The following is a 24,456-nucleotide window of genomic DNA, read 5'->3' as shown; positions in this document are numbered from 1 at the left end:
ACTAGTGATAATCAGATCAAGAGTATTACTCCCTCTAGTTGCCTCCCAAACATGTTGGTGTAGAAAACAATCATCCAATAAATCCACAAAACTTATTATAACAAAACAGCATTTTAATTTAGCAGTTAACCCACAAATTCCAGTCAATATCTGGGAAATTAAAATCCCCCATTATAAGACTCTGATTTACTGGCCCACTATTTCCCTGTACAGTTCCTTATTATACTCAGTCTATAACACACTCCTACTCTCAATATTGATCTGCACCTGTTCCTATGCTTAGCTAACCTAACACAACCCATGTGTTTACTTGTACCGCAGTTACTCCCAGCAGTCTCTGAAATACCCTGCATCTTGTTTTCCAGGCTGATGCTCATTCCAATAGAAGCAATGCAAGAATAACTTTCACCTCTGCCAGTGGCTACTGTTAATCTATTAGTCCTTGTATCCCCCCAAGCTATCAGTTTAATAGGTTTAAGCATCGCACTAGTTTCCATAACAATAAAGTATGCAGTGAAGTCGCCAGACAATTCTACAGCTGAAGAGAAATTGTGATTTGCTAGGAAAAAACCCTTCTAAATTTCCACAGCCCTCAACTTCCGCAGCAGCGTACTTATCAGATGGAGTTATTCTGGCAATGGTCGAAATGTAAAACTTTCTGATGTCTGTCTCCTCTCTCTTTTTGTAATCATGTAATTTTTCCTGCACATGACATAAAAAAATTGAATAAATAATTCTATTTACATGTTCGCAACCATGTCCATCGGTCAGCATTTCTTTTTTGCTTCAATCAAATGCAGCGTGCATATTTGCGAGTGATGCTGCATAAACATTTAGGGAAATGCTGAATTACGTAGAGTTCTGTGGAATGCAACCCTTACGTATGTCAGGGAGTGGATGTCCTCTGAAATTAAATGACAGAAAAATATTAAAAAAATAAATTAAAACTTTCAAGACACTCCTTACCATGCATTTGGTGTCTTCTAAGTAGCAGTGATTTTTGAAAGAACGTTATGAAAAATTTGTATGTGTATACTGAAATCTAACATTCTGGTTGTTGCTCCATCAAATAATTACATATCAATTATTCCATAATTCCTTTCTTCTTTATATTATCCCAATTATTTAATTTTTACCATTTTTTTTTTAGAAAGAAAGCCCAAAGTCCTTTTTCATAATCTTAGTTTGTATATTAAAAAAAAAAACAAAAAAAAAAAAAAAAACAGCTTAAGCTTTTGATTCACAATTATTAGCGCTAGCTAATGTAGATGTTTTTTCAATAATGACTACACCAAAATCATGTGGAAACTTACATTCAATGGTAAAAATTTCCTTAAATATAATAATATTTTAGAGTAAGAGTCTGCAGTAATATATAAAAAGATCTTTTCTATATTTCTTCACTCTTTTAGTTATATTTCTTAACTTATATCCATTATGGTCATTGGGTTCTTTCGAACTATCAATAGCCCTAGTCTATAAAAAACTGTTTACTCTTTTTTTTTTGTATATTATCTGTTTATTATGAAAAATTAAATGGTATTTGGTTAGATTGTGAAAAGTGTTTAACTTTGCACAATCTAAAATATGTGTAACAGAATTCATATTCCTGCTTGAAAAAAATGTTTTAAATCAGCAATGTGAATTCTGTTACATTCATTTGCTTTAACATTGACTTTATATATTTTATGTGCAAATACAGTAGAACCCGGATAAGAAGTTTTCCAAGGGACTGGAGGTTTAGAACCTCTTACGTGGGAAAACTTCTTAAAAAGGGAAAATGACCTAAGGATATGAAATATTAACTGGACTAATGAATATGAAAAGATACACATACATAAGTTAAAGATCATTTTTAAGCACTATTTCACAATTATAAATATTTTACTCTGCCAATAGGAAACATTTTTAAAGTGAGGATTTCTAACTGTTTAACATTCTGTACATTAATCTCATTACCAAGTTGGAAGGATCAGCTCCTTTGGAGTTTCAACATACCTTAAAAGGCCACAATTACAATACAGAGAACAATCCACTAAGTAATTCAGAACTGTTCAGAAAAATCAGAACTCAATGGCAAATGCTTCAGTGTGCTTCACGTGGTCAAAGCTATCCAATTATGGATGTCGATGAAAACAATTGCAATATGTCACTTCCATTATATCAAAATTTTATACTAAAAAAGGTTTTAAGGCTGAAAGCATCAGACTACAGAAAACTAACTAATTGAACACGTTGGTGTGTAACAATTTTATTTCCTAGTAAATCACCGAAGTAGGTGGCATTGTTTTCATGATATTCTCATATTGTGAATGCCTTCACAACGAGTTGCCCTGATATCAAACTACCTAGAATAAGCAACACTTCGACACTGGATTCTTGAAAAGGCAACACTTCGTCAGTGGATTGTCAGTATCCACTGAGATTAAATGTTACTTATTTTCTGTGGTGAAGACTAATGAACAGAAAATAGGTAACATTGGTCTTCTTTGGTGAAGTTTTGCTTATTGGAGGTAGTGCAATATGAGGGCAACTCGTTGTGAAGGCATTCACAATGTGAGGTGTAAAAAACAATGCCATTTCACCTACTTCAGTGGTTTGCTACAAACTAAAATGCTGCTTGGCAATAACTTGTTCGATTACCAGATGTTTATATTGTTTAATATTAAAAATAAAGAATTTCGATATTTAAAAAAAAAAAAATGTATTAAGTGGGAAAACGTCATTATAATATTACATTTTATATTCTTTATCATGAACTTTTTATGCAGGAAAACTTTTTACCCAGGAAAATAATACATTACAATTTATAGAGGTGAAATTGGAATTTAACATGTTAATGCTGGGGCGACTCACCGGTGGATCGCTGCTCTAATGTCCACTGGGCAAAGCAATCCACTGGTGGGTCACTGCAGCTAATTATCATTGGACATTGCAACCCTTGGGTGTCTCGTTGTGCTAAGAATCTTGTATTCAGTTTTGGCATTAACTGCCAGTGTTTAAGCATTTTATCGGATTCGCCCATCCTCCATATATATTTATCTACCAAGTGTCAGCCCAGGATCAATATTTTTTTTTTTATTTATTGTGGTTTTTGTGGGGTATATAAAATCATAGTAGTTGGAATAGAAAAAAGGAACCAATAGTTGACAGTTTTATTTCAAATATAATAATTATTTTTGTTTACAGTAAATTATGTTGAGGCATTCCAGACACAAAGCAGGTTGATTTCACAATCTTGACAAAATGTTTAAAAACTTTTTTTGCCTTCCAGTCTGCTTCTTTCTTTCTTTCCTTCTTTTTCAGAAATTTTCTTGTAACGCTACCTGCAATGTTTCCTAACTTTCCTTGCTTGACCTTCCATTGTACAAAAATGTATGAGTTCTGCCAGATGCCTTTGTAGTAGTCTTGAATTTCAATAAACTGTATATTATACTTTCTTGGAATTGAAGGAGGGATAGATGATTATTAATCCCAAATTTACTCTGTACCACCCATGCATTGACTAGCAAAGTACCAAAGATGATCTCCATTGCAGCTTTTTTATACTATTTTACACAGGCTACTATAATATGCCGCCATTTGGTCAGATATATCCACTCCCTTGTTTGCTTGATTGTAGCTGATAATAACATTGGGTTTCTTGATTTTGTTTCTTCTTTCTATTGTTCTTTCCCGTCTCAATAATTTTACACTGATGAGTTTTGCGTGTTGTTAACATCATTACTGGTCTTTTATCGATCCATTTCCTGATTTTCACTCCTTTGCTATTCTCTAGAGCAATTATGTCTCTCCGTTTAATTTTTTCTCCTGTAATATTCCTTGGTATTCCTTTTCGACTGCTTCTTAGAATCCCACAGAGAAAAGTTTTTTTTTTTTCCTTATAACTCTTGCACTAGAAGGAAATTGGGGTAAAAATTATCAGAATAAAGAACATGTCCTTTATTGAGCAGATTAACCATCAGTTTCATTGAGATGGCATGGGAATGTCATCCACTTTACCTTCCACTGAATCACCCTTTCAAGCATATATAGAGATTACGTGAGTATATCCCTCGGGCAAACATAATTTATAAAATTTGATCCCATATTTATGAGATTTGTTAGGGATATACTGGCAAAAGAGTAGCCTTCCATGCCAAGGGATCAAACTTTCATCAATGACCAGGTTTTATCCTGGCTTGAACACACTTTGAAAATTCCTATTGGCTTTATCTAATAAAATTCTGATTTTGTTGAGGCAGTCTTGTCCATTAGCAGTTTCATTGTCAGAGAAATGCCAATATTTCAGTAGATCTAGGAAACAATCTCTACTCAGATTTCCTAATGAGATTATTCGAGTATAAATCTTTTTTTGACAAGTACAATCTTATATCTGGGACATGAGCAATTCCCATTATCAATAATATTCCAAGAAATTTTTCCATTTCTGGTTCAGTGGTTGGTCTCTGCTGATGACAAGCAGTACGTGCATATCTGTTGGTTTCAGTCACCATCATCTGAAGGATATCGTCTAATAGAAACAGTTTGTATACATGGTAAGGTTGGTTCAAATCAACATCAACAAGGATTTCACCATCTTTATTATATTCATTAATCGAAATTTTAGTTTTTCCTACCTCTTGCCCAATAACATTTTCAGACTTAGATGCATTGGAGATTACTTGAGAATTTGGGTCATTATTTTCATCACTGATTTCATGATAGTCATCACTTTAATCAGATTCTTCCAAGGTTTGGATCTTATCATCACCGTAATTGGAATGTATGTCTAAATCATCTAACTGTGACCTGTCATTTGATTCATCACTAAAGAAATATTGTGGCTTCTCTTTTGTACACAAGTTCAACTCTGTTCTTGATGTTCTTGTACGATTTTCATCATGCTTTTGGGCACCTTTTTCTTTCAAAAAAGGTACATCTCAATCATCACTATCACTTATATTTATCAAACATTCATCTTTAGCTCGTTTTCCGTAAAAAGAGAAGGGGTTCATTTCAAAACTTTTTAGAAATATCTAAAATTTACCTCGATCTCTAGATTATAGTGATAAATTGTTCTCCACACGTGCACATATTTGAAATGAAGTAGATATGGAGGCAATAACTATTGTCAGTCTCACAGAGTATGAACAAATTGGAAAGCAATGCTCATGGCAGTACCAGGAAGTAATTAGAGTATGCGCACTGGCGACTCACTGGCACTTACCTCTGTTCATTGACAATAATTAGCACCACAGGGTGGGGCAAACCACCAGTGGGTCGCTATCAAATTTTCAAGAAAAACAAATGACAACCCGTTTTTCATGCATACTGTGTAATTTGTCACTTAAATGAACTGAATTATGAAATAAACACAGTCGTCATTTGGAAAATAAGTCTTGAGTCTATCTGTCTCTTAAGCTTCATGTTGAATAAATGGCTCAGTAGAAATGTGTTAAGAAACCAAACCTAGTACAGGGGAAAACTTCTTATATGGGAATTTCTTATTCAGGTTATACTGTAATTATATATTTCAAGCATTCTAAAAATTCACACACATTTTTAAAATATTTTATGGTTACCAAATAGTCTATATGGTACTTGTTAAGAGGCCTTAAACCTATGTTACCATTAAGAAACAAATTAAAATCTGGTCTGGTTTTTCAATTGTTTTTGTGTGAAATTGCTATTGTAAAAATTCCAGTGTTTAAAATTAGTGCAATTCAAGGTAAACACAGAACTGTTGTCTGGTAAATTATATTCTTCAATAATTAAATCCTAATTTTGAATACTTACCTTCTGTGAGCCATAAGTATCATTCTTAATTTATTGCCAAGGTCTTGCATTTCATGAATCTGTACAAATGTTCCTACTTTATAAATATCATCCAACTTTTCAACAACTTCTGCTTCATTGCTTTAACAAACACAAAACCTTTATTAATTTAAACAAAACAATCCGAAGAATAAACATGTTTCAATAAACATATCATAACCATATGCAATTCTTATTATAGTGATAAACGAAATGTTACATTAATATCCATTGCTGTTGGTGCTAACTTATTATAACAAAACAGCATTTTAATTTAGCAGTTACAGTAATTTCTGTTCTAAATGAAAAATCCTACTGGATTTCTACCAAGACAATTGAAGCCAAGGGCCATCATTAAATTATTTATATCCTACATCTAAATGTCTGTAAATTGTGTATATCTGTAAATCATGCTCATTCATTCCCCCAATCAATGCATAGTAATAACTTTAATATCCAAAGTTTCAGTTACAATGCTTGGTATATGGATAGCTTATATCAGCGGTGGCCAACGAGTCGACCGCGGATTTAATTTCTGTCGATCACAACGAATTTTAAATATACAGTCATCCCTCGATTTGTGCACCTTGTGCAATGAAATTTTTGAGATGATAGATTGCGGCACAGTTTGAAGGAAAAAAGTAGATCGCATCACAAATTAAGATGGCCACTCCTGGCTTATATGATATGTATGAAAAAAATAAAATAAATAAATAAAATAATAATACTATGGATTGGATACTATGTTGTTACAAAGAAACTGGATGCAAAAAATAATTCTGATTTCATATACTTGGATTTTAGGAAAGCTACCGATACCATTGCACTTAAAAGACTACTGTACAAACTGGAGAGTGTGGCATTAAAGGCAAGTCGGTCCTTGGCATACCTGAGAGAATGCAGACATTCTTTCAGGTATGCCAAGCTGGGCTTGTTACCTGGGAGTCTAAAACACTGATGGAACAGATATTCATGTGACAGTCAAGTCAAGTGGACCTAATTTCAGCGAAGTTGTTTGGTCTGTGATACCCAAATCCTCTGTTTGTACCTTCATGCTGATAGCGCTGTTCTTAACCCTGGGTAAAAAAGGTTAAGTGCAGCCATTATCAACCCACTGCAGGATGGAAGTCTCCTCAACAATTCATGCTGAGGGAAATGGACCATAATCTGCCATGCTGGTCCAGTATGGGTTGGCAGATCGACCGTATTCAGCAGTCAGGGGCTTGAACCCCCAGTCTACTCAAAGAGCGTGTGCTACTGCACTCCCGCTCCTGACCACTCTGCTATGGAGGCCGTTAACCCTGGGTATAACCCCCATACGCGAGTCCTGAAATACGGCACCTAGCATACTGCATGTATGTGCCCACCCAGGTGCAAATCAATGCAAGCAGGGGTCGAGGTGTGGTGCCCACACCACAAAGACTAGTGCTGCCCTTTTTGTGTTACCAGTCAATACTAGGTGGTAGATTACTCTCATCAAATGGTGCAATACCACCACTTTACTAAGTGGAAGCCAGAAGCTGGAACCCATTGGGAAATCCTCCCATTCTTACATCATGCAGTATGATTGATGTCTTTTAAGATTATGATGGACATTATGGTAAGATCCAATCTTCCTTACATTTTGAGGGCACTGTTCTAAAACAGTGTCCATAGGCCAGCCAGTAGATAACTTGGTAACTCTCTAGGAGGCTCCTGGTCAGCTAGTGTATAATCTCACTCCCTCTACTTTGCCAGATAGTAACTGGAGGAGAGAGTCTGAGTAGTGTGTATGCAAGGGGCATTGTCGAAGCCAAGTTATGTCAAGGAGCTTGGTATATTCTTTCAATGTGTATGCCCTAATCAAATACTTCATTACTTCATACAGCATGCCCTCCCCATGTTTTCTTACTATTGAAAACATCATGAATTGTTAAATTAATAGAACAAACTTATCTGCAAAAAGATCTAAATCTCCCAAACAGATGTTTTTAGTTCTAAATTCAATGTCCATTTCCACTTACAATCTGCCAAACTCCACATACTTTTCCTTACAGAATCACAGTTACTGGTTGATTGGGCCACTGTTCATCTCAGTTATCCGACTTATTTGCTGTACACTTCCTTTTGTTTCAAAGATGATACTTGAGCATATGTTCTTTCTGATATTCCCTATCAGAGAATTAGTAATTTGGAATCTCCTCTGACTTAAAATCTCTCTACTGCATTCTGTTGAATCCATCTAATGCTTCTATCGTTCTCCAGACTTCACTAATCATTTGGAACTCTTGACTTCCTCTCTTCGAAACTTGACTCTCTCCAGTCCAGCTTTCCTAACAATGAGGTAATTTATGGTGATTTTAATGTTCAGAGCTCCAGCTGTTCGAGATGCTGAGGCTTCTGCAATTATTAATGACTTTGCACAGATTTTTCATCTACCTACCAGAATACCAGACAATGATAACTACACAGCCAACAAGCTTATCTTTTTCTCACAAATAACCCTTCCATGTACACAGTTGAAGTGAGCAAATTGTGATCTGAAGTACCAAGAATCATCTCAGATCACAATTTGCCGATGGTTCCTTCTCCAATGGCTATTCTCAACCGTGTGTTGTTTGGCATTACAAGAATGCAAAGTTTGTTTGTTTTCCAAACCAGTGCTCCTGAACTTACTCCTGTTCTGTGCCACTTTTTTTTCTCTTTCTTATTCCAAAGGTGATTCCACTTCGGCTTGGAAATTCTCACATCTAGCCAGTTTTCTAAAAAGGGTGACAAATCCCTCCTATCCAATTATCGTTAGATGGGAGGAATTACTCGGTCCCTCATAGTAAGACAGAGGGTGTGATTAATGGATATTCTTCAGGTTGGTGTAACATCAGGAGTGGGCTGCCTCAAGGATCTGTTCTTGGACCACTTTGTTTCTCCTTTTCATAAGTGAGATCAACAAAGGGATAGAAGGCTTGATGTCAATTTTCAGATGATTTAAAGATTGGCAGAGTCATTAATGAGTAGTGCCAAGACTGCACTACTAGAGGATCACTTGAACAGATTTCAGAGATGGTCAGAGAAGTGGCAGCTGTGTTTTAATTCTGCTAAATGCAAGGTCTTAAACTTGGGGAATAGCTACCCACAAATAAATTATACACTAGGTGGGGTTGAATTAAAAAGTGGAGAAGGAAACGGATCTGGGAGAGATAATACTTGCGTGTACACCAATGCTAGGAGTTTAGTAAATAAAATTTGATGAATTTGAGGTATTGCTCAAAACATCAAAGGCAGATATTGTGGGGATTTCAGAGACGTGGTGTCACACAGATATAAGGAAAGCAGAACTGGAATTTGCGGAGTACAATGTCTACAGAAAGGATAGACAGGATAGGAATGGAGGAGGGGTTATGCTATTAGTTAAGAAATACATAAAATCCAAGGAAGTGAAGCCAGTTGCCATCACTGGACAGTGATGGCGACTGGCTTCAGTGTTGAGTCAGTTTGGTGTGACATAAGCATTGGGAGATCAAAATTGAGAGTAGGAGTGTGCTATAAGCCTAATGACTTTGATGAGTATAATAAGAAACTGTACAGGGAAATAGAGTGGGCCAGTAAATCAGAGAGTCTTATAATGGAGGATTTTAATTTCCCAGATATTGACTGGAATTTGGAGGCTGGTCACTCACACACTAGCAAAGCTTTTGTGGATTTATTGGATGATTGTTTTCTACATCAGCATGTTCGGGAGGCAACTAGAGGGAGTAATACCCTTGATTTGATTATCAGTAGTGATTAATGCATTAAGAATCTGCAGGTAAATGAACCACTAGGTGACAGTGATCACAGTGTGCTGAAGTGGGATTTACTCAAAGAGATAAATACCAATGGGAAGGTGACTACAATGGACTGAGACAGTATTTAAATTCTATACAGTGGGACCAACTGATGATGTTACCAACAGCAAATTCAAAATGGGAAGCATTCAAAGAACTTATCTTGGAAGCTACTAGGCTTTAAATACCAACTAAGAAATATTGTTCAAGGTTTAGGCCTAAGTGGATGTCAGATGAACTAATGAGGCATATGGCAGAGAAGAAAAATGCATGGGATACATACAAATTAACACGTGACACAGAAACCTATGATAGATACAAGTTGATCTGTAACCAAGTTACAAAAGGAGGTTAGGCAGGCGAAGGCAGATTACGAGAAATCTTTGGCAAGGGATGCAAAGAAAAACAGCAAACAGTTCTTTACTTACGTAAACTCTAGAAGGAAGGGGATGAATCAGATTGGTCCACTTGATATCGATGGGTCAACTGTTGATGATCCTGCTCAGGTAGCTAACAAACTAAATGAATATTTTGCATCAACATTCACACATGAGGAGTTATTCAGCGAGGGGAGTGCCAGAGGTGTATTCAACTCTGGCAGTAAGCTAGAGAATCTTGTAATAACTGAGAGTAAAGTGGAGGAGAAATTGTTGAAGATAAACACAAGAAAGGCACCTGGGTTGGATGGGATCTATCCAGTTATATTAAAGGAGGCAGCAAAGGAAGTAACCAAACCCTTAACCATAATTAAGAGAGCTTCCTTGGACTCAGGGGAAGTACCCATGGACTGGAGATGTGCAAATGTGACCCCAATTCACAAAGGAGGATCAAACGGCAACACAAGTAATTATAGACCTGTTAGTTTAAACTTCTGTTCCCGGAAAAATTAATGGAGGCACTGGTTAAAGAAGCACTGCAGGATCATCTAGACAAGCCTTCAGTTATAGCTCGGACACAGCATGGTTTTGTTAAGGGGAAGTCTTGCCTGACCAATTTGATTGGATACTATGATGCAGTCACAAAAGAACTGGATGCAGGGAATAACTTTGATATTATATACTTCGATCTTAGAAAGGCTTTTGATACTGTTGCACATGGAAGACTGCTGCACAAATTGGAGCAGTGTAGCATTGGAGGCAAATTGCTGCTATGGATAAAGGGGTGGTTGAGGGGGAGAAGACAGGACACTGCTCATCATGGACTAGTGTTATTAGTGGAGTCCCTCAGGGTTCAGTATTGGGTCCATTGTTTTCTGGATTTATAAATGATATTGATGATGGTATATCAAGCTTAATGTCCAAGTTTGCAGATGATACGAAGGTTGGCAGGGTTGTCAAGGACACTACGCTACTGCAACAGGATCTGGAAAGGTTGAGCAGATGGGCTGAGAGGTGGCAAATGTAAAGTACTACATATGGGAAACAGCAACCCCAGAACAACGTATCAACTCTGTGGTACTCTAGGTGTAGGCCACACCTAGAGTACTGTATACAGGCCTGGAGGCCTCATTTCAAGAAGGATATAGAGCTGCTGGAACGAGTACAGAGAAGGGCAACAAGATTAGCGAATGGAACAAAGGGGTACTTTTACGAAGAAAGGGTTAAGTTTTGCAAATTACAGTGTCTGGAGACTAGGCACCAGCGATGTGATCTGATAGAGGTGTATAAAGCCTTGAATGGTTTGAGCATGCTCAATGCTGATGGGATTCTTCCTCTTGCTCAGAATAATTGCCTGAGAGGGCATAAATTCAAATTGAGGAAAGACAGATGTAGGATAGACGTGCAGAAATTTGCCTTTAGCCAGCGGGTGGTTGGTTGGTGGAATAAACTTCCATCCCTTGTCGTGGAAGTTGATAGCCTAAATAAGTTTAAGGCTCAGCTGGACAGGTATTTCGAACGAACAGAGGGGCGAAGCAGAAGTGGTTATTTTTTATTTATTTTTTTTTTTGGCTGATGCTGCATAAGCTTGCTTTCTTGCATCAAATGCCTCTACTAATGCTAATACAGAAAATGGGGAGTACAATGTGTACAGAAAGACCGAGAGAGAGAGATGCTCTTGGTTGAGAAGAACATAAAATTTGACAGTGCATCCAGGTGAAAATAGTGGCAAGTACAATGTTGAATGAGTTTTGTGTGATGTAAGCAATGGGAAAACAAAAATGAAAGTAGAAATGCACTATAAGTCTAATAACTGTGATGAATATAATAAACCACCATACAGATCATAAACAAACCAGGTCAGCAAACAAATTGTCACATAATGAGGGATTTTAATTTTCCAGATTGACTGGACCTTGTGGGGACTTTGTGGATTTATCAGCCTGTTTTCTAAGCGGCATGTTAGAGAGGCAAACAGAGAATGTAATACTCTTGATCTGATATCACCAGTGACTCTACATGCATTAAGAATCTGCAGATCAGAGACCCACTATGTTGCATTGGTCAAAGTGTATTGATGTGCGATTTACTTAAAGATGTAACTGTCAAAGGCAAAGGGCATCTGCTGTTGTAAATATGACAACAGTGGTCTCTGTAGTTTAATTCTCTGCAATGGAACCAACTGATCATGTTACCAAATTCTAGATGGAAAGCATTGAAGGAATTAATTGTACATGCTACTAAGCTTTTTATACCAAGAGTTCCTGTTCAATGCTTAAACCCGAATGGATGCGAAACCAATGAGACTCCAATTATTAGGTGATGCAGAAGGCTCTATAGCAGATATAAATTAGTCTGCAATAAAGTCACTAAGGAGTTTAGGCTAAGTAAGACAGATAATAAGTCTCTAGAAAAGAAAAGTGGCAAAGACTTCTTAAGTAATAAGTAGAAAGGAGGAGATGAATCACAATGGTCCAATGGATATGATGGGTTTAACTGATTATGATCCTGCTCAGGTCGCTGACAAATTAAACAGGTATTTTTGAATTTTTTCAGGGCTGAATTTTTTTTTGAATTTTGAATTTTTTGGCTGATGTATAAACTTGCTGTCTTTCATTGTTTGCCATTACTAATACTAAATCTTCTCAAATGAGAACAGTATTTACTTGTCACTAGCTTCTTGAGTCCTTCACGAGTTCCATTTCTCTAGAACAGCGGTTCCCAACCTTTTTTGACTCACGAACCCCTTTCAACATAATTTTTATCATGAACACCTAAGCCTATATTATCTGAAATCATATAATAGTACTGATTTTTTTTTTTTATTCCCAGTACTACGTTTTTATAAGCGACACTGCGTAATAATAAAAATTATTATTAAGTATTATTTATACTTTGTAAAATAGTTATTAATCAGTCCAAACTAGATTTTTAACAGGCTAAGAGTAGAAAACTTGCTTCTTGTCCAAATGGTAGCCGAGCATTCTGGTCTCTTTCCAACCCTATTAGAGGAAATTTTTGCCCATCTCTGTCAAAACCTGATGGTTCTGTTGCCACATTAGCCAAAGATAAAGCTGACCTGCTAGCATCCTATTTTTCTTCCAACTCATGTATTGATAATCCTGGTAAATCACCTCAAACCGTTCCTAGTACATTCCATTCAATGAATCCTGTGGTTTTCCGTCAAAAGTATGTTGATCATTTTGATGAATCTGATACTACGAAAGCTCCAGGTCCTGATGGTATTTCTCCACTTGTTCTCAAAACCTGTGCCCCTGAACTTACTCCTGTTTTGTGTCATCTTGTTTCACTTTCTTATTCCAAAGCTGTTTTTTCCCTTCAGCTTGGAAATTTGCTCATATCCAGCCAGTTCTTTAAAAAGGGTGACAATTCCCTTCCATGCAATTATCACCCTACTGCGATTACTTCTATTCTTTCCAAAGTAATGGAGAAATCGATTAACTGCCAACTCTTAAAAATATGGTGATATTCTGGCTTATGTTACCCATCTATGGATTAATTCAATGGAAACGTTTGGCGAAACTAAAGCCATTGCTCGATTAAGAGCCCCATTTCAGGGGCTTTTAATCATGTTTAGCTTAAAGGTCTTCTAAATAAGCTTTCATCCTATGGTTTGCCAGCTGTTCTTTGTAATTGGGTATCCAGTTTTCTCTCTGACCACTCGCTGTGAGTGATGGCTCTGTCTTCCAACTTCTCTACTACTGCTGGTGTTCTCCAAGGTTCAGTTCTTTCCCCCACTCTTTTCCTCTTGTATATTAATGGACTTCTTCCATTGACCAGAAATCCCATCCATAGTTCTGCTGATAAGAGCACATTGCTTTCAACCGTCCAGTTTCAGAAACACTGCCCTGCTCAAACAGTTTAACTTCTCAAATATCCACTACAAATTCCTTAAATGTTTATCTCCAGGTAATTCTTCAGTGTGGCAAAGTAAAATTAATTTTAATCCTTCCAAAAAATCAGCACTGTCTTATATCTCACAAAAAGGATTCTTCTAGTCCTATGCTTATCTTTGATGACACTCCGATTTCTAGGCAATATCTTGGGGATTACTATGAATTCCTCTTGGCATAGAGCACATTACAAATATTGCTTCTCTGTTTCTAAAAAACTGGGTTTTCTCTTTTGCTCTCAGCATTACTTTTCCTCAAAACAGTTGTTTACTCTGTTGATAGATAACTTGGTAACTCTCTAGGAGGCTTCCGGATCAGCTAGTGTATAATCTTGCTACCTTTACTCTGCCAGATAGTGACTGGAGGGAGCCCGAGTAGTGTGTATGCGGGGAGCATTGTCAAGGCCATGTTATGTCAAGGATCTGGGTATATTCTTACCACGTGTACATAATATCCAAAAATTTTATTACTTCATACAGCATGTCCCACCCACTTTTTCTTACTATTGAATACACCATGATTTGTCAAAATAACAGAGTAAGCTTATCTGCGAAAAGATCTAAACCGCCCAAGCACTTCCTAATTAAATTTCATAAATATACGTGGTCTCAATTCTAATCTCAACGATGTCCATTTCCACTTGCAGTCTGCCAAACCCCATGTACTTTTTCTGACAGAATCTCAGTTATCGGTTGATTCAACTACTGCTCATCTCAGATGCTCAAATTATTCGCTGTATGATTCTTTCCGCCTCAAAGGTGGTACTTGTGCATATGCCCGTTCTGATATTCCCTGTCAGAGACTTGGAATCTCCTCTCTTTGATCTTCTCTGGCTTAAAATCTCTATACCTCTGTGTCAAATTCATCTGTTTTCTCTACCGTTCTCCCAACTCCACTAATCACTTGGAGCTCTTTGACTTCCTCTCTTTGCAAATTGACTTTCTCCAGTCAAACTTTCCTAACAGTGAGGTAATTTTCCTTGGTGATTTTAATGTTCACAACTCCAGCTGGCTTCTGTTTTCTAGTCACGCTGACCCAGCAGGTCGAGATGCTGAGGCTTTTGCAATTACTAATGACCTAGCACAGATTGTTCTCATTTACCTACAAGAATTCCGGACAATCCTAATCATACAGCCAATACGCTTGATCTTTTTCTCACAAACAAGTCTTCTAAGTACACGGTTGAAGTGAGAGGTCCTTTAGGCACTTCAGATCACAACTTGGTGATTGTCTCCTCTCCGATGGAACCTTTATCTCATGGCTATTCCCAACCTTATGCTGTTTGGCATTACAAGAATGCAAAATGGGATGACCTGAGAGACTTCTTTTCTTCTTCTCCTTGGTCGGATTACTGTTTCAAAACTTCTGATGTCAACGTTTGTTCAGATTGTGTCAGTGAAATTATTCCTGCAGGAATGGAATCCTTTATCCCACACTCCACTTTAAAATCTCATCCTTTATCTAAACCTTGGTATTCCAATAAATGTGCTAAGGCTGTTCATCAAGAGAAGAATGTTGCATATCGTAATTGGCTTGTTTCTAATTCTTCAGTTTCATTTTCTGCCTACGCCAAAGCTCGCAACAATTGTAAAGCAGTTATTAATCAGTCCAAACTAGAGTTTGAACAGGCTAAGACTAGAAAACTTGCTTCTTGCCCTAATGGTAGCTGAGCATTCTGGTCTCTTGCCAAAGCTATTGGCCGCAACTTTTGCCCATCTCTGCTCCCAACCAGATGGATCTGTTGTCACTTCAGCCAAGGATAAAGCTGATCTGATAGCATCCCATTTTTCTTCCAGCTCATGTATTAATGATCTTGGTAAAACACCTCCCACCATTCCCAACACGCTCCATTCAATGCCTCCTGTGGTCTTCCGTCAAAAGGATATCAGAAGGATTTTGATGAATCTTGATGCTATGAAAGCTCCAGGTCCTGATGGTATTTCTCCATTTGTTCTCAAAACCTGTGCTCCTGAACTTACTCCTATTCTTTGCCGCCTTTTTTCACTTTCTTATTCCAAAGGTGTTTTTCCTTCTGCTTGGAAATTTGCTCATATCCAGCCAGTTCCTAAAAAGGGTGACAAATCCCTCCCATCCAATTATCGTCCCATTGCAATTAGTTCTTCTCATTCTAAAGTAATGGAGAAATCAATTAACCGCCAACTCTTAAACTACCTAGAAACCTTCCGTCTGACCAACTATCGCCATTATGGATTCCGCCAGGGTCGATCCACTGGTGATATTCTGGCTTATGTTACCCATTTATGGACTAATTCAATGAAAAGGTTCGGTGAAATGCAGGTAGTTGCTCTTGACATCTCAAAGGCTTTTGATTGTGCTTGGTATAAAAGGTCTTCTAAACAAGCTTCCATCTTATGGTGTGCCAACTGTTTTTAGTAATTGGCTATCCAGTTTTCTCTCTGATTGCTCACTGAGGGTGATGGTAGATGGCTCTCTGTCTAACTTCTCCACTAATGCCGGTGTCCCCCAAGGTTCAGTTCTTTCCCCCACTCTTTTCCTCTTGTATATTAATGACCTCCTTCCATTAACTGGAAATCCTATCCATAGTTTTGCCGATGATAGCACATTGCATTCCACTTTCCATTTTGAGAAACCTTGTCCTGCCTAAATCAGCTTCAACTTCTTGAAAATCTGCTACCAATTCCTTAAATGCCGATCTTCAGGTAATTTTGCAGTGGGGCAAAGACAACTTAGTTGATTTCAACCCTTCTAAAACTCAGTCTTGTCTTATATCTTGCAAAAAGGATTCTTCTGCTCCTATGCTTATCTTTAGTGACACTCCGATTTCTAGGCAAAATGATATATCTCTTTTGGGGATTACCCTGACTTCTAATCTCTCTTGGCACAAGCACATTACAAATATTGCTTCCTCTGCATCTAAAAAACTTGGTTTTCTCTTCCGCTCTCGGCGCTACTTTTCTTCCAAACAGCTGCTCACTCTGTATAAATTGCAAATCCGTCCTGCCATGGAATATTGTTCCCACATCTGGGGTGGTGCCCCCAAAACCTCTCTCAGGCTTCTTGACTCCATTCAGAAGAGAGCAGTTAAGTTAATTAATGATTCATCTCTAACAGTCTCTCCACTCACTTTGTCATAGACGTACTGTTTCTGCTGCATGCCTCTTCTACAGATACTTCCATGGGCACTGTTCTTCTGAATTGGCTGCTATAATTCCTGCTCTCTTTCAAAACAGTCCGAACACGTGCCCCCACCAGCCAACATCCACTTACTGTCCAACTTTAAACCCACAGAACCAACTTTTCATCTTCCTCATTTATTCATTCAACTTCTGTTTTCTGGAACAACCTTCCTTCATACGTATTTCCTGAAAATCACAATCTACAGAAGTTCAAGTCTAAATGTCAACAAGTATCTCCTTTCATCTTTTTAACCTATGCACGGTACTAAGTACTATTGGTTCTAAAAAAAAAAAGTAAGTACACAACAATGATCCTTAAGGATGTGAAAAAAAAAAAAAAATTGCATGGAAAACATTTATTTAAAAAAGGTTGTTTATAACATGGGTAATGCACTTTCATTTCTACTACCCAGGTAGTATGCATACATCATTTGATTATATCTCACATTGTGAATACCTTCACAATGAGTTTCCAAGGTATTGCACTATTTTGAAAAACTAACTTCACCAGTGGACAAGAGTAATGTTTCTTATTCTCGGCGGATACCTCCACCCAGACGGCACCGTTTTGAAGCTTGTTACAATAGCCACAACCCGGTTATGAAGTATAACTCCACAATATGAAAGATGCTTGATGGTTTGCATGGTTTAATCTAAAAATATTTCTTGACTAAATGTCTAAGAGTATGAAAGAGGTCGTTTATGCATGGATAATGCACTTGCATCATTTCTACTACCCAGGTAGTATGCATGCATCGTTTGACTATATCTCGCATCACCCATGCATAAACAACCTTTTTCATACTCTTAGATATTTAGTCAAGAAATAATGTTAGATATTTATTTAACATGATATACTGTAAGATAGTAAAGTGATTATAAGGAATTGTGGTTTCTTTCTTTGGCAATTCTTTATTTTTTCTTTAATTTTACTTTATTGTTTATTATATTTTTTAGTTTACACTAATATACCTATGTAAATCTAAGCAGATGCCATTACAGAATTTTCAGTGCGAACCCCCTGGAACACTTTCACAAACCCCCAGATGTTTGCGAACCACCAATTGGGAACCGCTGCTCTAAGAAAAGCATCCATATTTTTTTAGTGATGCAAATTCATTTAACAATGCAAAAAATTTTAGTCTGAGATTTTTACCCTGTTTACATCTGGAAAAATAGAAAAGAATCGCCAAGTGAGCCATGAATATCTACTAGAGAGAGGCCTAGATTGACCTTATATGTACTACAGGCTATACAACCAATGAACTCTTGACATGACAGTAATTAACAAGTTTCCTTTTTCGACACAAGCATTCAATGGACCACAACTGCTGAGCTGTAATGCTTATGTATTAGGGCACAACACTTGATGTGACGAAACACATAGGTGGTTATTATTAAGTAGTCAATATAAAAGTAATGTAAAAGTAGAGACAGCAAATCAAATGTTTGTCTAGTTCATTTGATCTCTAGGCTATTAGGATCAACAATTTGTTTTTATTTATAGTGTGGTACACATTTTTTTTTTTTTTCTTTCATGTGTCGAAGTTATTTTATGTACATCGAATAAACTTCCAATAAAATTGAGTTTTTTTTTTTCTTGATTTACAGCTAAACCCAAAAGTAAGTGTTCACTTTAGCTATGAATTCAAACCATTATTTATATATATTTGGAATGTTATTTCTCAAAAATATGAAAATTACAGCACACTGAATGGTCTCTCTCAAATATAGGTGACAGAGAACATATTACCAAAATTTACTACTGAAATAATGTACATCCTTTTACCAAATTTCTCCACTTCTTATTCATGAAAGCTAATACATTACAAAATATATAATGCTCTTCTAACATAATGACATGTGTATACTTACTTCTCATCTTTTTTCAAAAATACACCAGCATAAGGCTGATTTAGCTTGACTTTTCTACGGATTAAATCAACTAGCTGTGGATCAGATACCTGGGGGGAGGGGAAAAAAAAAAAAAAAACTCAAATGTAGTTCACACAAACAAAATATTGGGAGGCTTTGCTTAACGTTGATGCAAATTTAAGAATGTTTAACTTTAAAATTTAAGAATTACACCCAGAGCTTGGTTAATATTTCTACTGTTCTAAAGTTATATTGTTTCAGTCAATGCTAGGGGCAATGTGATTTCCCACCTAAGGCTCCATTAATGATAAAAGTTGATTTTACTGATGAAAATAAATGAATAAAAACACTCATACCATGTAAAAATAGATCAAGAATCGTTAAGAGTATTTTGATTTTATTTTAATCTTCTTAAGATGGAAAACCACATAATGTCCCTTTCCAACTACTTATTAAAAGTAAGTCACATGATATATGATATGCTAGACAAGAATAACATTATGGTCTTTTATCTGTGCAGTATTAAGTATATAATGGTAGTAACATTTAACATTAATTGGTAACTAACTTTAAAAATTTTATTAGTATTAAATATAGGTAATTATTTTCTATATAAGATCCAGTTATATATAGTTGTTTGAGGCTTTTTGGTCCAAAAGCTACTCTAACCATAATGCACCTTTTATAATTTTTCTGTCACAGGTAATATTAAATGTAATTCATGAAATTGTTTAATTAAAAAAGAAAAATTATTAATACACAACTTCTTTCCTAGAATTAGGTGGAGAGTCAGGGAGTCTTGAGACAGTACATGTGACCGAAAAGCTTTTTATTGAGGTCTGATAAAGTAGATATTCCATGAGTATATGCTTTATTGTCAGTTGAGAGGAGTACTGAGGAGGATCACCTCTCATCAGAAGGAATGACTATGCTATGTGGGTAAGAGTAAAACACTTGGCAAGGATGACCCCATCCAGTCTGAGCAAAAACTTCAATTTCCAGCATTTGGGTACTTTCTTAATTTGTCATAATTTGTTATTCCACATTTGTACCCAACATCTGTTTTCAAGAAGGAGCTGATGGATTTTTTTTGGTATTTTGTTCATTGCCTGGAACCCAGAAAAATCTAACTACCATCTGTTATACCTTCAGTTTATGCCAAAGAGAACCCATCTTAACCAATTTTATGTGGTACTCTGACAAAATTGTTCAATGGTATTAATAGCATTTAACATTACATAAAATTAGATCTATACTTTTTTATGGAAACAGTGGAACATTAAAACATAAGACTTTTTTCCCCCTTATTAATTTTATGTTATATCAGTAAGAATGTAAAAGTGAAGACACCTATGATCAAAGTTGTTCTCTTTGACCATGGAACAGAATTGTAGGGTTACCATCATTAACTATCCTGTCAACCTTTAGGGTTAGGGTTGAATTTGAAAGTGTCTGCAATTCTGCACAGATACGATAGGAGGGAGTATATGATGAGAGCCTTGTGGATCAATTCAGCCCCTGGAGAGATTGTGCAAGGCTCAAGGAGTAGAATTTTTCTTAGCCTGGTCTGTGTTATGTTAACAGGACAGACTGCTTCTACAGGGATGGGATACACTTAAATAGAAAGGGTGCAAGAATATTTGCTGATACTATCGAGGCAGAATTAGGTGGAATGGAAAACTGCTAGCTTGGGGGGGGGGATAACAGACTAATAGATTAACAGTAGCCGCTGGCAGAGGTAAAAGCGATTCTTGCACTACTTCTATTGAAATGCAATTGAGCAGCAGACTGGAAAGCAAGGCAATGGGAATTTCCAGGACTGCTGGGAGTCATAGTGGAACAAGTAAATACATAAGCAGTGTTAAGGTAACTAAGAGTAGAAAGATGTGCATGTATACTTGCATATACACCAATGCCAGGAGTACAGTTAATAAATTCGATGAGCTTGAAGTGCTAGTCAAGACATCAAAGGTAGATACTGTTGGGATATCAGAGATATGATGTCACACAGACATAAGCAGTGCAGAACTGGAATTTGGGGAGTACAATGTGTACAGAAAGGATAAACAGGACAGGAAGGGAGGAGGGGTTATGCTGTTAGTTAAACACAAAATATAAGGAAGTGCATCCAATTGATGTGGGTGGACAATGCAATGTTGAGTCTGTTTGGTGTGACATAAGCACTGGGAAAGGAAAAATGAGAGTAGGTGTACGTTATAGGCCTAATGAATCTGATAAGTATAATGAGCAATTGTGCAGAGAAATAGAGTGGGCTAGTAAATTAGAGTGTCTTATAATGGGGGATTTTAATTTCCTGGATATTGACTGGAATTTGTGGGTTGGTCACTCACACACTAGCAAGGCTTCTGTGGATTTATTGGATGATTGTTTTCTACAGCAGCAGCATGCTCAGGAGGCAACTAGAGGGAGTAATACTCTTGATCTGATTATTGATGATTCTTCATGCATCAAGAATCTGCAGATAAAGGAATCACTAGGTGGTAGTGTGCTGAAGTGGGATTTACTCAAAGAGGTAACTACAGTGGTCTGAGACAGTATTTAAAAATTCTATATATTGGGACCAACTGATGATGTTACCAACAGCAAATTAAAAATGAGAAGGATTCAAAGAATTAATCTTGGAAGCTACTAGGCTTTTCATACCAACAAAGAAATACTGTTTAAGATTTAGGCCTAAATGGATGTCAGATGAACAAATTAGTATTGGGACAGAAGAAAAATGCATGGGATACATATAAATTAATGGGCGGCATGGAAGCTTATGAAAGATATAAGCTGGTCTGTAACCAAGTTACAAAGGAGGTTAGGCAGGCGAAAGTAGATTATGAAAAATCTTTGGCAAAGGATGCAAAGAAAAACAGCAAAGAGTTCTTTACTTATGTACACTCTAGAACGAAGGGAATGAATCAGATTGGTCCACTTGATATCGATGATTCAACTGTTGATGATCCTGCTCAGGTAGCTAACAAACAAAATGAATATTTTGCATCTACATTCACACATGAGGAGTTATTCAGCAAGGGGAATGCCAGAGGTGTATTCAACTCTGGCAGTAAGCTAGATAATCTTGTAATAACTGAGAGTAAAGTGGAGGAGAAATTGTTGAAGATACACATAAGAAAGGCACCTGGGGTGGGGTGGATGGAATCTATCCAGCTATATCAAAGGAGATGGCAAAGGAAGTAAGCAAACCCTTAGCCATAATTATGAGAGCTTCCCTGGACTCAGGGGAGGTACCCATAGACTGGAGATGTGCAAATGTGACCCCAATCCACAAAGGAGGATCAAAGGGAGACACAGGTAATTACAGAACTGTTAGTTTAACTTCTGTTCCAGGGGAAATTAATGGAGGCACTGGTTAAAGAAGCATAGCAACATAATCTAGACAAGACTTCATTTATAGCAATCACACAGCATGGGTTTGTTAAGGGAAAGTCTTGCCTGACCAATTTGATTGGATACTATGATGTGGTCACAAAGGAACTGGATGTAGGGAATAACTTTGATATCATATATTTGGATCTTAGAAAGGCTTTTGATATTGTTGCACATGGAAGACTGCTGAACAAATTGGAGCAATGTGGCATTGGAGGCAAATTGCTGCTATGGATAAAGGGATAGTTGAGTGGGAGAAGACAGAGTGGTAATCAATGGACACTGCTCATCGTCGACTAATGTTATTAGTGGAGTCCCTCAGGGTTCAGTATTGGGTCCATTGTTGTTTTCTGTATTTAAAAATAATATTGATGATGGTATATCAAGCTTAATGTCCAAGTTGGCAGATGATACAAAGGTTGGCAGGGTTGTTAAGGACACTACTCACGCTATGCTGCTGCAACAGGATCTGGAAAGGTTGAACAGATGGGCTGAGAGGTGGGAAATGAAGTTTAACATTGACAAATGTTAAGTACTACATATGGGAAACAGTAACCCCAGAGCAATGTATCAACTCTGTGGTACTACACTGACAGTGGTGGAGAATGAAAAGGACCTGGGGTTAATTGTGCAGGCAGATATGAAGTTCTGAGCAGTGCAGATGAGCTGCAAGAGTAGCTCATGGTGTCTTGTCAATGATATACAGGAATTTTTCTAGCAGGGATAAGGAGGTGATTATTCCCTTGTATAAGGCAATGGTAAGGCCACATCTTGAGTACTGTATACAGGTCTGGAAGCCTCATTTCAAGAAGGATGTAGAGCTGCTGGAACGGGTACAGAGAAGGGCAACAAGATTAGTGAATGGAACAAAGGGTTGCTCTTACGAAGAAAGGCTTAAGTTTTGCAAATTACAGTGTCTAGAGACTAGGCACCGGCGAGGTGATCTGATAGAGATGTATAAGGCTTTGAATGGTTTGAGCATGCTCAATGCCAATGGGATTCTTCCTCTTGCTCAGAATAATCACCTCAGAGGGCATAAATTCAAATTGAGGAAGGACGGATGTCGGATAGATGTGCGGAAATTTGCCTTTGGCCAGCGGGTGGTTGGTTGGTGGAACCGACTTCCATCATTTGTTGAAGTTGATAGCCTAAACAAATTTAAGGCTCAACTGGACAGGTATTTCGAACGAACGGAGGGGTGAAATGGGAGTGGTGTTTTTTTTTTTGGCTGATGCTGAAAAAGCTTGCTTTCTTGCATCATATGCCTCTACTAATGCTAAGAGGTGTTACAAAAACATTAAATGCCATAAGACATTCAAGAACAAAAAAACAAGATGACATTAAATGATATAGGGATAAAACAAAATGACAAATACATATACAATTTACAGTACTGACTGCTGTCTTCACAGTTCATGGGAGAGAGAACAGCAAGAGCACTGTCAGGCTCGTGTCCCGTTATGCTCACTAATTAATTCACAGGGGTCTCCAATCAGGGCAGTTTCACTTCCATCCAGACAGTTGAAATGGGTTGCAACGCTTTGTCAAGAGATGGTGGCACTATGTCCGTTGTGGTCACCATTCCCTGTATTAGTTAAGGGGTTTGGCAATTTTCAAATGCAGCTGACAGTTCGTAGTCCATGAAGGGTGTTGGGCTGAGTATCTGTCTATATCGTCGATTGATGGAAAATTTCTTAAGGTTGGCGTCGTTATTAGAGTTGGAAGGAGGGCTCTTTCTAATAGTTTCAGGAGACTTGAGGAATTGGAGATGTGTGAAGTGCTTTTCTAATGATGGCATTCTTATTTTTGGGTGTGGCCTTACCAGATATACCTTCAATTGATGGGGGAAGATGCGGCTGGTCAGCACTGCATTGAAGATGATAACAAGGGGCTGGATGATATATGGTTCCAGGCATCTCAACATGAACTGCAGTATTCTATCAGCACCCACAGCTGTAGAGGATGGGGGTTGAATTCAAAATTGTCAAGATTTGCATTTTTGATATGGCGATAGTCATCAGAGAGTTCTGTTTGTCATGATTGAATATGTGGTCGAGGTTACTGCTGGATCACGCAATGTCTTCAAATCTGGTTATGAAGTCAATCCCCCTCTGGGGGTTTGAGTTGCTCTGGGAAA

The 24,456-nt window shown here is 37.3% G+C and overlaps 1 protein-coding gene across 1 annotated transcript in view; it reads right to left on the bottom strand.

Annotated features, from left to right (window-relative positions):
• The window catches only part of LOC150089347 (lon protease homolog, mitochondrial-like), a 441,356-nt gene that overhangs the window by 390,577 nt on the left and 26,323 nt on the right, over nucleotides 1-24,456 (bottom strand). The window contains exons 2-3 of the mRNA XM_090368526.1: nucleotides 18,924-19,012; nucleotides 5,779-5,898 (exon numbers count right to left, since the gene is read on the bottom strand). Coding sequence (XP_090224652.1) covers nucleotides 5,779-5,898; nucleotides 18,924-19,012 — 209 coding nt within the window. The remainder of the gene's footprint in view (nucleotides 1-5,778; nucleotides 5,899-18,923; nucleotides 19,013-24,456) is intronic.

The sequence above is a fragment of the Mastigoproctus giganteus genome, chromosome 2, assembly GCF_048544385.1.
Source record: "Mastigoproctus giganteus isolate SK-2022 chromosome 2, ASM4854438v1, whole genome shotgun sequence".
In the NCBI taxonomy this organism is placed as follows: Eukaryota; Metazoa; Arthropoda; class Arachnida; order Uropygi; family Thelyphonidae; genus Mastigoproctus; species Mastigoproctus giganteus.
The sequence above is the reverse complement of the archived record's forward strand: the minus strand, read 5'-3'. Positions and strand labels throughout refer to the sequence as shown.